The sequence below is a fragment of the Amblyraja radiata genome, chromosome 28 (assembly GCF_010909765.2).
Source record: "Amblyraja radiata isolate CabotCenter1 chromosome 28, sAmbRad1.1.pri, whole genome shotgun sequence".
NCBI classification, from domain to species: domain Eukaryota; kingdom Metazoa; phylum Chordata; class Chondrichthyes; order Rajiformes; family Rajidae; genus Amblyraja; species Amblyraja radiata.
In genome coordinates, this window is record NC_045983.1 from 11207874 (window position 1) to 11220963 (window position 13090).

The 13090-nt window shown below is 40.4% G+C and overlaps 1 protein-coding gene across 2 annotated transcripts in view; it reads left to right on the forward strand.

The window, feature by feature from the left end:
• The window catches only part of vmp1 (vacuole membrane protein 1), a 141817-nt gene that overhangs the window by 52742 nt on the left and 75985 nt on the right, over positions 1-13090 (forward strand). For both annotated transcript variants that reach the window (XM_033045781.1, XM_033045780.1), the window contains exon 5: positions 608-718. In XM_033045781.1, coding sequence (XP_032901672.1) covers positions 608-718 — 111 coding nt within the window. The remainder of the gene's footprint in view (positions 1-607; positions 719-13090) is intronic.

Genomic DNA, 13090 nt, shown 5'->3' on the forward strand with positions numbered 1-13090 from the left:
ACTTATTCCACCCATCTGCCAATCGAAACCCCCTCTTCATCTGTGTCCGCGTATCACTTGCCAGGCTTTGTCCCGTCTCCACCGCTCTTTTCCAGGTTTCTTAACCCCTTCCCACTCTAACCAACCTGAAGAAGGCTCCCAACCTGAAGCAAAGTCTGTCTATTGCAGTGGTTCCCAACGTGGGGCGTACGCCCCACAGGGGGGCAATTTGATTTTTAAGGGGGGCATCAGGTAAACATATGTAGTTTATGTTTCAGATGTTATTTTGAGTAAATTCCATTTTCTGAGAATTATTTCTTTGTCTGCTCGTGCTAAAATATGGGGGGGGGGGGCATCAGGATTTTAGAGGTGATTAGGTGGGGCATGGCCAAAAAAAGGTTGGGAACCACTGGTCTATTCCCTCCACGGAAATTACACGATCCATTGAGTTACTTTAGTGTGTTTGTCACTTTTTCTGTCTTTGGCAAGTCTTTAATCTGTTGGATTAATTGTGTTGAAAAATATTTGTGCTCGTTAGGTTCCAGCATTAACTATTCTGCACCCATCTTAAAATGTTAAAAAAAATATTAAGAGCAATAGATAACGGCCTTTTTTTTTCCTTTGCCAGTTTGTACATTTGGTGGAAAAGAAGTGTTTATGGTGTGCCTACTGGTTAGGCTTGGGTATCCTGTCCTCCGTTGGTCTCGGGACAGGTTTGCACACTTTCCTGCTCTATTTGGTAAGTGAATTATTCAGTCCAATCACTTTTTCTTGGCAATGTAGTTTTGAAACACTTGCAATTTAATAGAATTAAAGAGGTCAGTTAACTTGCTGCAGGCACCTGTTTAAATGACATGCATTTTAGGCGTAGGAAGGAGAAGCTGCCTCTTCCAAACCCAATCTGTCCTTGGTGACTCCAGTCTTATATAATGCAATTGGCCATTAGAAGTGGTTTAACAAGCTACTTAGCTATTCAAAAATAATTTTATTATGGTTTAAGAAAGCAGCCTACCACCATCTTTTCAACACATTCTTTGACGGGATGAAAAGCAGCCTGATTATTCTCTTTGATCTGAATGGATATCTGCGATGAAATATAACGACATGTTTCCTGATTTTGTTTATGTTCTTGTCTTCCAATTTATATGATGCTAGAGAGGCAAAGTTAAGCCAAAAATAAACCTCTCTCTGTGGTGACAAGTGGGCGGAAGAAGCAATTTATTTGTACTTTCTGCCAGTTGTAGTATTATTTTTACTGCTGGTGTTTCTGGCTGCTTTATACTGGGGGATTCCAGATGCAGAATAGTTGAGAATTTTACTGCAATGTCTTTATTTACTCTTCTAAATTTCCCCCTTTATATTTATATCACTCAATTCATACACTTGGGAGGAAAGAAAGTACAATACAATATTCAAGTGTACTTTTTTTTGTCTCCTAAAAACCAAGATTGTGCATGGGGTTTGATTTATTGTAACTTGGACAATGCACATTTTCTGGCCTGTAAATGCTCTATTGGACCATCCGATGTTTGCTATTACGTCACTCTTCTATTTTCTTTGGTATTCTGCTATTTCTTTGTGTAGGAAAGAACTGCAGATGCTGGTTTAACTGCATCTGTTTTGTATGCCTTCCTTGGCCTGTTTTGCATTGTTGTTTATCATGCCATTTTAAAAACTCCAGGCAGTGTCAGGATATTTTTCTGTCATGACTAATTTCCTTTTATGGTGAAGAAGACTGTCAAACAGTGAAGCCTGCAGAGGGCAGCAGAATCGCCAACATCGACCTCTGACATTTCTGCACGATCCTAAATCACTGTCAATTTCACAGTTTGCCAACTGGAGAAGCACTTATTACAAATGTGAAATCCAGGCTGGTAAATCAGTGTTTAAAAATATAGCCTGAATAACATTGGGTTAATTTATCTGTGGAATTTCTTACCTGTCCTTGCATTTGCCAGTTTCACCTGAAACTACACTTGCTCTTGATTCACAGAAGATTGGGTAGTAATTATGAAATTAATAGTGCAACACAGACTATAGCTCTTACACATCTAACTCCAGCCCCACCAAACACTTGTTTCCTACACAAAACAAAGATGTTGATATAAAGATCCAGAGACAGTGCAGATATTTGACCAAGCATTCAATTACAACAAATGGCAACTCTTAGTTACATTTATTTTTGTCTAATGAGGTATCGCTGAATAGATGGGATTTTTTTTTACATTAGATTACATAGAATTCTGTAAACTGCCTTCGTTGTTGAGGTAAGAGGAAAATTAAAATCTTGACCTTTCACCGTGTAGGCAGTGGACTATGGGCATTATAGTTCAGTCTGGCTGTTAGAAGGATATTCTAATATTTCAGCTTGTTCTTCTGTCTGTTTGCATTTCAATGATATATTGGTTTGTACAATGTAGCACAGTGAATGCACTATATTCTAAATGGATTAAAAATGACATTCAAGTGACTGTACCATTAAAACATGAATTACAGTACATTTTAGTTATTAAAATATTATGCTTTTTCTGTGAAGCCTTTGTGGCACTTCCTGCAGTTATTTTACCAGAGACATGAGACTGCAGATGCCTGAGTATGGAGCAGCAATCTGTTGGAGAAACTCAAAAGGACACAAAATGCTAGAGTAACTTAGTAGATCAGGCAGCAACTCTGGAGAACATGGATAGATGGCGTTTCCAGTCAAGACGCTTATTCAGACTGAGTAGGTTGTCCTGATTTTACAATTTTGGATGTATAGGGTCTTTGGTATGTGGTGGAGCTTCCAATCCAGGCAGATCTTGCACTTGAGCTTAATTAGCTAATTGATCTCATAGTCGTTTGGATCAAGCCAGTTCTGATGCAACCGTGTGGTGTCTCACTTGGAAGATATAATCTAAGAGTTGTCAGTGCATAGATAGGGAATGTCATCATGAGATTTTTTTTAATGATGAGACAGGTTGTTGATTATGACCAGTCAGTGCTTCAAACATTTTATCAAGTAGATTGTCCTGTTGGCATTGAAATCGCAGGCGAGAATCAAGCTGTCTCACTCAGATGCAGGCCAGAAATATTTTTCCCCAAAGGTCAGAGTAAAAGTCCTTGTTGGCCTTGTCCGCAGCTTCAAGGTTGGGACATATGTGCTGACGTCCGATGCTTGAGTGACTGTCCTGTGGGGAGATGCGGAGACTTTCTCTTGAGAACAAGCCCCACTGGTAAAGATAATATTCCTTCTGGTTTGCCATCCAAAGATGTACCCACCATATTATTATTTTGAGCTGGCTATCTCCAGTCCTTCATTCCACTTGGACTGGTAATCTTAATGTTAAAACATCTGAGCTCTCAAGCCTTGATAAAATCATATTGAGTGGAAGTTAAGGGCCTGTCCCACTTTCACGACCTAATTCACAACCTTTTTTACTCGTGGACATTTTTCAACAGGCTAGAAAAACGCCCCGACCTACTTGATGCCACGAGTACCTACGACTAGCATCACCAACTACCCTACGACCTTGTGATGATCATGTTGCGAGTACGTGTCACGGGCAAACTCGGCAGAGGTCGTGAATTAGGTCGTGAAAGTGGGACAGGCCCATTACATGGGTGTGATTTCTGCCAACGTGATTTGGTTCTTGCACAATTAGCACACAGTCATGACAGGCTGAATCCTTGCCATGGGATAACTGGGTTTATTGAAGACCAGGCTCTGCTGATGGATAGTGACATTCACAAAAATGTCTGTGGACACACAAACTTTCAGCCATAGATGCCAAGGGGTAGTGTTTTCCTCCCCACTCTACTCTTCATAATTTTACTTCTCTCAATCCCTTACTGTGAAAATACTACTTCTTCTTGCGTATGGTGTGCACAGCCTAAAGTTGTAAGACAACTTGTTCTGTTTGATCTTTTGTTTGTGAATGCCAGGTTGAGTGCATTCGTCGAAACAGGGTGGACCACGTGAAGGTTGCAATCTCCCACCCCTGTAAAAATATCATGAGACCTTCCTGCAGCATTTCGACTGTGCAGTTCCAGGAAATACCAGCAGATGGAGCTAATAACTTGTTGTAATCGTGAAGGTCACAGCGGTCTGATTACGACAATACATTTTTAACTCCAGAGTTAATTAACTCACTCCACGAGTGAAACCATTCTTTGAACAAAAACATAATCATGTGTTACAATAATTTGTACCTGGTTGTGTTAAATTATATTTTTTAGAAAAGCCCATTTTTCTAGTTCTTGCTGAAACTCACCTCTGAAGATTTGCTTGAAGATAGACACAAAAAGCTGGAGTAACTCAGCAGGTCAAACAGCACATCTGAAGAAAAGTAATAGGTGACATTTTGGGTCGAGATCCTTCTTTCAACCTGAAACGCCCCCTATTTCCTTTCTCCAGAGATGCTGTTTGACCCGCTGAGGTAATCCAGCTTTTTGTGTCTTCAGTTTAAAACCGCATCTGCAGTTCTTTCCTACACAATCTGTTTTGTCTTCTCTCCCCTCTTAAGTGTTTCTTTAATCCAAGCCATTATTCCTCTGAATTGGAGAATTATATTGAACATAAATTATAAAAAACATGGATGGTTTAAGTCTTTGTTGAAGGTACCACCCAAAATGAAATGTCCTTATTAAATGCAAATAAGGTAAACTTCATGACAATGGGTGTCTAGACTGACTGAAAATGGCCCAATTCTCTGAAAGATTGATTCCCTATTTCGCACAAATGAATTACTTGTTTAAGTCTTCAAGCTACAACAGTACCTATGAAACGTCTTTGACCTGAACTGTTAATATACCAATTAAATGTAGTTTAACCCAAGCAAATGGGAAGTGTTGTGATTTGGGAGGTCAAACGAAAGTAGAAAGTGTACAGTTAATGGCAACCCTTAGTAGTAATAATGTTCAGAGGGATCTTGGAATCCAAGTCCATAGCTCTCTGAAAGTGAAAACACAAGGAGATAACGTGGTAAAGAAGATGTATGGTGTGCTTGCCTTAATCGGTTGGGGCATTGAATATAAGAATTGGGATGTCATATTGCAGCTTTATAAAATGTCAATGACTGCATTTGGAGTATTGTGTGTAGTTCTGGTTGCCCCATTACAAGAAAGGTGTGGAGACTTTGCAGAGGGTGCAAAAGAGGATGACTAGGAGGATGCCTGGATTTACAATAAGGAGAGGTTGGACAACTTGCTTTCTCTGGAGAGTGAGAGATTGAAGGAAGATTTGAGGCTGAGGTGAGATCTCATAAATCCATAAAATTATGAGCCATGGATAGGATGGACAGTCATAACATTTTATTCAAGGTTGGGAATGTCAAAGACTAAAGGACATAACTTTAAGATCTGGGTGGGAAAATTTAAAGAAGATATGTTGGGCATGTTTTTGTTACGCAATGAGTGGTGGATGCCTGGAACTCACTGGTGGAGGTGGTGGTGGAGGAGATATGATTAGTGGCATTTGAGAGGCTTTTCTACAGGCACAGGGATTAGGATCATGAGCAGCCAGGTGAAATTTGTTTATCTTGGCATCATGTTCAGAACAGACATTGTAGGCCGAAGGGCCTGTTCCTGTGTTGTAATGTTTTGTTCTGTAAATGTTGTAGTCCACTAGAGTTGGCAAAAGCTGCTAATGAACCTGCAGTGATTATGGTAATGTTTAAGAAGGAACTGCAGATGCTGGGAAATCGAAGGTGGACAAAAATGCAAGAGAAACTCAGCGGGTGAGGCAGCATCTATGGAGCAAAGGAAATAGACAACGTTTCGGGCCGACACACCAGCAACAATCTCGCTCTGTGTTTGCTCCACAATTAGATCAAAGTTTCCCTTTAGTCAAGTGCTCAGAATTAACGACTCCATTCCTTCATAAAAGTTAAATCCTTATGCTATGGGCAAGTAGGGTGTAGTCCCATGATAGTTCACAGGCTACTTGTGGCTCAACCTGTAATTTTTGCAGAGAAGTTGATAACTTTGTGAGAGCCCCCACACCAAAACATGCCAGGCTGATGTTGTCCTTTGTAAATCGTGTAAATAATAGCTTGGAACAGGAGTTCCAAAGCTTGGAACACTGTAAAAACCTGCAGAACCCTACATAAAATGAGAACTGTTTATAGCAAGTTATGTTCCACAGGTTTGCTGGAAATTGAGCAGTGAGGATTGGTTCTGCAGACGGAACTGAAAAATGCTGGTGGGATAGTTTTCACTGATACTTGTGTACTGTTTCATCATTAAATGTCACATGATATTTTGTGACTGGGGACTGGCTTTCTGCCAATGATTTTCACGGAAGTTAGAAGGATAGAAAATGTGCAGATTTAAAAAAAAACGATAATATAATGGAAATATAATTGCAAGCTGTTTGATATTTAGTTTAATCAGGAGTTTCCTCCAGACCTTGGTCGAACATCGATCAAATAAATGACTTTATGAGGTGAGGTGACTGTCACTTTCCATTATATCAAGATGGAATGTCAAAGCAAGGCATTGAGGTGCCCTGTAAATGTAAAATCAATGGGCATCATTGGGATATTGCTCAAATAATGGGAGTCATACTCTGCATAAAATAAGATGGTTCTGATAGTCAGAGATCAATCATCCAGGCGGTGGAACAGTGGTGCTGGAGCTCCTTGATGTTGTCCTAAGCCCAAATATATTCAGCTGCATGGTTCAACACATAAGATCAATGGTAGAGATATTTATTCATGATAACACATTCAATTCCGTTGGGACTCAAAACTGTGTTGTTCATTTCTGCATACAACACGTAGAAACGCCATAATTTGCAGGACCTTTGCCAAGTTTGAAAACAAAAGGCTTTTCTCCCTTGATTGTCAATCCTGGAACTCCAGATCAACAACAGTTTTGGGACTACTTTGACCAAAGAAGGTAGACACAAAATCTGCAGTTCTTTCTTAAACTTCTTGACCAAAGAAGGGACGTGGTTCAAACATACTTGGTTCTTGGTTTCTTGGTCCTCCAAAATATTCCAAATGGAATTTAAATTGGAGGTAAAGTGGAGGTGCAGCTGCACCACCTCCATGGCAATTAAAGGCAAGCTGGCATTGCCAGTAATACCTACAGTGCCCTCCATAATGTTTGGGACAGACCCATCATTTATTTATTTGCCTCTACTCCACAATTTGAGATTTGTAGTAGATGAAAACACATGTGGTTAAAGTGCACATTGTCAGACTTTATTAAAGGCCATTTTAATACATTTTGGTTTCACCATGTAGAAATTACAGCTGTGTTTATACATAGTCCCCCCATTTCAGGACACCATAATGTTTGGGACACATGGCTTCACAGGTGTTCGTAATTGCTCAGATGTGTTTAAATGCCTCCTTAATGCAGGTATAAGAGAGCTCTCAGCACCTAGTCTTTCCTCCAGTCTTTTCATCACCTTTGGAAACTTTTATTGCTGTTTATCAACATGAGGACCAAAGTTGTGCCAATTAAAGTCAAATAAGCCATTTTGAGACTGAGAAACAAGAATAAAACTGTTAGAGACATCAGCCAGACCTTAGGCTTACCAAAATCAACTGTTTGGAACATCATTAAGAAGAGAGAGAGCACTGGTAAGCTTACAAATCGCAAAGGGACTCAGTGCTTCCATACATCAAAAAAAAATGTCTTGAAATAGAATCCAAAATTTCCTGGAATTTGATAATATTTCCTGAAATTTTCAAAAATACTTCCTGTGTACTATTTGGGGTTTTTTCGTGCACACACGTTAACAACACAAAGAAGAACACGGCAAAATAGACCTATGTAGCTACTTTTGTTACTCACATGTACAGTGTTATGCAAGGCAGCTTTTGTTGCCTCCAACAGCTTTCGTTGTCTCCGTTTTTTCAACCTGCTCTCATGTGTCCCTCCCCCTCCCCCTCCCCCTCTCCCCCTCCCCCCCCCCCCCCCCTCCCCCTCTGAAAACTGAAGGGGACTAGCTCCCAAAACAAGCATAAGCTAAAGATGGCTGCAATACAGGCCTGGTAGAGCATCACCTGAGAAGACACCCAGCAACTGGTGATGTCCATGAATCGCTGACTTCAAGCAGTCATTGCATGCAAAGGATATGTAACAAAATACTATATATAACTACTTTCATTTACATGACATTGCTATGTCCCAAACATTATGGTGCCCTGAAATGGCGGGTCTGTGTATAAACACTGCTGTAATTTCTACATGGTGAAACCAAAATGGCCTTTATTAAAATCTGACAATGTGCACTTTAACCACATGTGATTTTTTTCGATTACAAATCTCAAATTGTGGAGTACAGAGGCAAATAAATAAATGATGGGTCTTTGTCCCAAACATTATGGAGTGCATTGTATATCCCCAAAAGTGAATAAAATTAAAAATGTATTTTGTCATTTCCTTGCCCTTAATATTAAATCTTTTAATGAATATAGATTCTCCTTTAATGCAAAGTACTCGAGGAGAATCTGTATTCTACATCTTAATACCTTAAGTATTATCTTCTGGAATGTTTACCACTTGATTGTGGAGTTCTTAAGAAATGTGTAATGCAGATGTAGCTCTATTTCCTTGTTTTGTAGTCAGTGACCAGACTGGCCTTTGGTTTATTTGCTCTTTTTCCCACCAACTGTTAAAACATCCTCTATTAGAACTCATAACCACTCAACCAGTCTACTTCTTTGTTTCTTTTAAGCTTTCCTCAAATATATTGCAAGTAGCCTTTTTAAAAAAAACACATGATTCCTGGAATCCCAGCCAGTTTCACTGAAGTAACATCATTTTACTGCACCCTTCCTTGGAAATTCATTCTGTTTAGTATTCTTATGAATAATAATAATAATAATGGATGGGATTTATATAGCGCCTTTCTAGAATACTCAAGGCGCTTTACATCGCATTATTCATACACTCCTCAGTGACGTGTTTACTTCTCTGACTGAGAATGATTTCTAGGTGGTGGTGATAACCGTGTCTGGTGTCGACACATTGTCCATTACAAGTACGGTACCTTGTTTGGATCTTTTTTTGTCAATTTCTTTTTTTTTTTAAAGTTTTTCCACTTTTTCCCTTGCTTTCAATCCAATTTTTCCTTTCCTCCATCTTTCAATATATGATTTGACATTTGAGCTAACCACTCTAATACATGAGGTTCTGTAGCACTGAATTGAATGGAAAAGTAGATTTAAAGTTTAACAAACAACCAATTATGACTTGCCTAAATTGTGAAACCCAGATGTACACCTAATTTGTCTAGGTTCTTATTTTAGCATTACACCAGGTGCACTGTTCCTTTAAAAAAAACATCATAATTATGAACTTGAGACCAAAAACATTAGACGAATGAATGAGAAATTCTGAGATATTGGCTATAATTGTGGTCCTAGTTCTTCATCTCACTAGTCAGCTTAATCTTTGTTTTCCGTAGGTATTGCTGTCTGCAGCTGTGTGGGTTTGTTGACCACAGGAATAAGTACTGAATGAATCATAGTATGTCGGCAGAGAGCCTGCTACAAAATGCAGCAGAACAAGTTATGGCCTTTGTCTTTTATAAAACTTGTAAATTGAGATGGCAGTTGAAAGACTTCTGAATCTATCTTGAGAACTGCTTTGTCACATGTAGTGCCTGTAAGAGCTACCAATCTGAACACATTCCCAGCATGTGGCAAATAATACTGATGTCTCTGATAAGGGATATGAAATTTTCTGATCGGGACCAATTTCTGCATCTAGGATAGTGACTGTTTCTGTGTGAAAACTCAGTTTTTGTTTGAAATGTCAGTTTTGAGGCACTATTCTAGGGAATTGCACAATTGTCCACGTCAGTTTTCAGCATGCATCATTAGTTGCTTGACTAAAGATAGAAAATATGAAATAAAAGCAAGAATAACCTGGTGCCTCATGCCTTCTCCACCTTTCAATCGGATTTGTATTATTTTATTTTTTCTTATTTTTTTATTATAACTTTAATTGTCATTCAGGTATACACATAGACACGGTGCACATTGAACAAAATTTCGTTGCATTGACTCTTCAAAGTAGCAGCAGAATATAACATTTATATCAGGCGATCAGTAAAAGTGCTTAGTGTGTCCATAAAAAGTGCTTCATGTGCATAGTTCTGTAAAATAGATATGTAGTAAAGTTTTTAAAAGTGGCAATGTATAAGAAAGTTCTAGCCTCGGTTTGATTGTGAGTTCAATAGTCTTATGGCCTGGGGGATGAAGCTGTTGCAGAACCTGGTTGTCCCGCTCTTCATGCTGCGGTACCTCCTCCCAGAGTTCAGCAGTGTAAACAGTCCATATTGTGGGTGTGTGGGGGCTCTGGTAATGCCCTTAGCTCTTGTCAGACAGCGTTTGTAACCAATGTCCATGATGGAAGGAAGAGAAGTCCCTATGATTTTTTCCGCTGTCCTCACCACTCTCTGAAGGCACTTCCAGTCCGCAGCTGTACAGCCGCCGCACCACATAGAGATGCAGCTGGTCATGACTGATTCAATGGTGCTTCTGTAGAATGTGGTGAGGATGGGAGGGTGGAGGTGTGATCTTCTCATCCTGCGGAGGAAGTAGAAACGCTGCTGTGCCCGTTTTACCAGAGATGTGATGTTTGTAGTCCAAGTTTGTAGTCCAAGTTAAGGTATCCGTTATATGCACTCCCAGGAACTTGATGCTTTTCACCTGCTCCACTGTTAAGTTGTTGATGCACAGCGGAGTGTGACTGGGCTGATTTTTCTTTCTGAAGTCGACGACAATCTCCTTGGTTTTGTCCACATTTAGGAGAAGGTTGTTCCTGCTGCACCAGCTCACCAGCTGCTCCACCTCCTCTCTGTATGCCTGGTCGTCGTTGTTGCGGATGAGGCTCACTACTGTTGTGTCATCCGCGTATTTGATGATATGGTTAGTAGTGGACCTGGCGACACAGTCATGTGTCATCAATGTGAAGAGCAGCGGACTCAGGACACAGCCCTGAGGGGAGCCGGTGCTCAGTGTGATGACCGAGGAGGTGTTCTTCCCCACCCGCACAGACTGGGGTCTTTCAGAAAGGAAATCCAGGATCCAGTTGCATAGTGTGGTATTGAATCCTAGGGGTGCCAGTTTGCTCACCAGATGCTGGAGGATTATCGTATTGAATGCTGAGCTGAAGTCAACCAACAGCATCCGCACGTGGGTGTTCTTCTCCTCCAGGTGTTGTAGGCTCAGGTGGACTGCAGAGGAGATAGCATCCTCTGTGGAGCGGTTCGGGCGATAAGCAAACTGGAACGGGTCAAAACTGGAGGGGAATTTAGAGACCATGTGCTGCTTAATAAGCCTCTCAAAGCACTTCATTATTATTGGTGTGAGTGCTACGGGGCGGTAATCATTCAGGCAGGTTATTGTGGACTTTTTGGGAACTGGTATGATGGTGGCTGTCTTGAAACATGATGGAACAATGGCCTGGATATTTAATCTCAGCATCACTTACCTGCACTATCTCTTCATATTTCAAAATTAATTGGTGTTTATCTCAGCAATTGGGCCTCCACATCTCTTGCCAAGAAAATTCCAAAGATTCCTGCCTTCTGGTTGAAGAAATTTCTTCTCTAAATTGAATGGGCATTTACTTAATTTGAGTGTCTCCCAGTCTGGAGAAACATTTTCCCAGCCAAGCTATAAGAATTTGGTAGAAGGGTCTTGTCCGAAACATCACCCATTTCTTCTCTCCAGAGATGCTGCCTGTCCCGCTGAGTTACTCCAGCATTTTGTGTCTATCTATAAGAATTTGGTATCTTTGAATTGCATCACCTTTCATTCTTCTAAACTTGGAAGCACAGGCAGCCTGACTGCATCTTGTACAATAAATCTACAATCTCGGGAATCAGTACAGTGAACTTGTGTTGGACACCCTCTATCAAAATATATCTCCTTATCAAATTAACTTTTAAATGCTTTTCCATGGGTTTAGAATCTGTAACATTTTTAATATGTTCATTAATATTTGATTGGCTCTGATATATTAAATTACCTCTCTCTGACAGCCCTCTGTATGATAATAGTTTGTGGCTTGTCAACTCCACGTTGACCATTTGTCTATCTCAGAAGCCCGACTAAGGTCTGGCAGGGTCTGTTGTAGTTGCTGCAGGTCACTCAGTGGGACGGGAAGGTGCCATGTTTCCCGACTTTTGTTTTCTCTGGGCTGCTTTTCAGCCAGCTAAGCTTACTGTTTCTTTCCACTTTCCAGTACCTAATTTTCCCCTACTCCTACCCACCTCCTCTGACCAGAATCAGTTTCCAGAGGTTCCAATTTCTTGGAGGCTATCTTCCCGTTGTCTGTGGCAATGCCTATAGTCTTCCGATGTCTTCTCCCCTGCCCTTTGCAGTTGAGCCCCCATGGGCATCGAACAGGTGGGAACCCGGTAGCTATTATACTATTCTGAATGTTCTTGGGAATACAGCATTTTCAATCTGAATGTTCTTGGGAATACAGCATTTTCAATCTGAATGTTCTTGGGAATACAGCATTTTCAATCTGAATGTTGCCAATTGCCATAAACATGAATGGCAAAAGGGAAGATAGACACAAAACTGGAGTAACTTAGTGGGTCAGGCAGCATCTCTGAGACCTGTTCCTTTTCTCCAGCGATGCTGTCTGACTGGCTGAGTTACTCCAGCTTGTGTCTATCTTTAATTTAAACCAGCATCTGCAGTTCCTTCCTACACACAATGGCTAAAGGGATGTATGTTGACAGAACCTCGCACACTCCAACTAATCTGTTGTTGTTTCTTGTGCTACCTAGCTTGTTTGAGGCAGTCATGGTAGAAACTGTTGAGCCTTTCTTAATCCATCTGCCCATTGTAGATGCTAAAACTCAAAAGTTTGTATAACATTTTCACCTGGTTAACTCTTCACCAATGAGGAGGGAGCTATCTGTAGTTTCATAGGGTAATTGGGGACAGTATTAATTTCCACCCCACAGGTAGAGGACATGGTGTGTAGGTGAGAACATTTGTGTCGAAGAAAAGTAGAATGTAGAATCCCATTTGGCAAAAAAGAGAGAACACAGAAATACTCTGTAGGCAGGTAACATGTGCAGAGAGTAAGAAGTCAACATTTTAGGTCAGTGATCTTTCACCAGAACTGGGGAAAAAAGAAAAAATGTTTT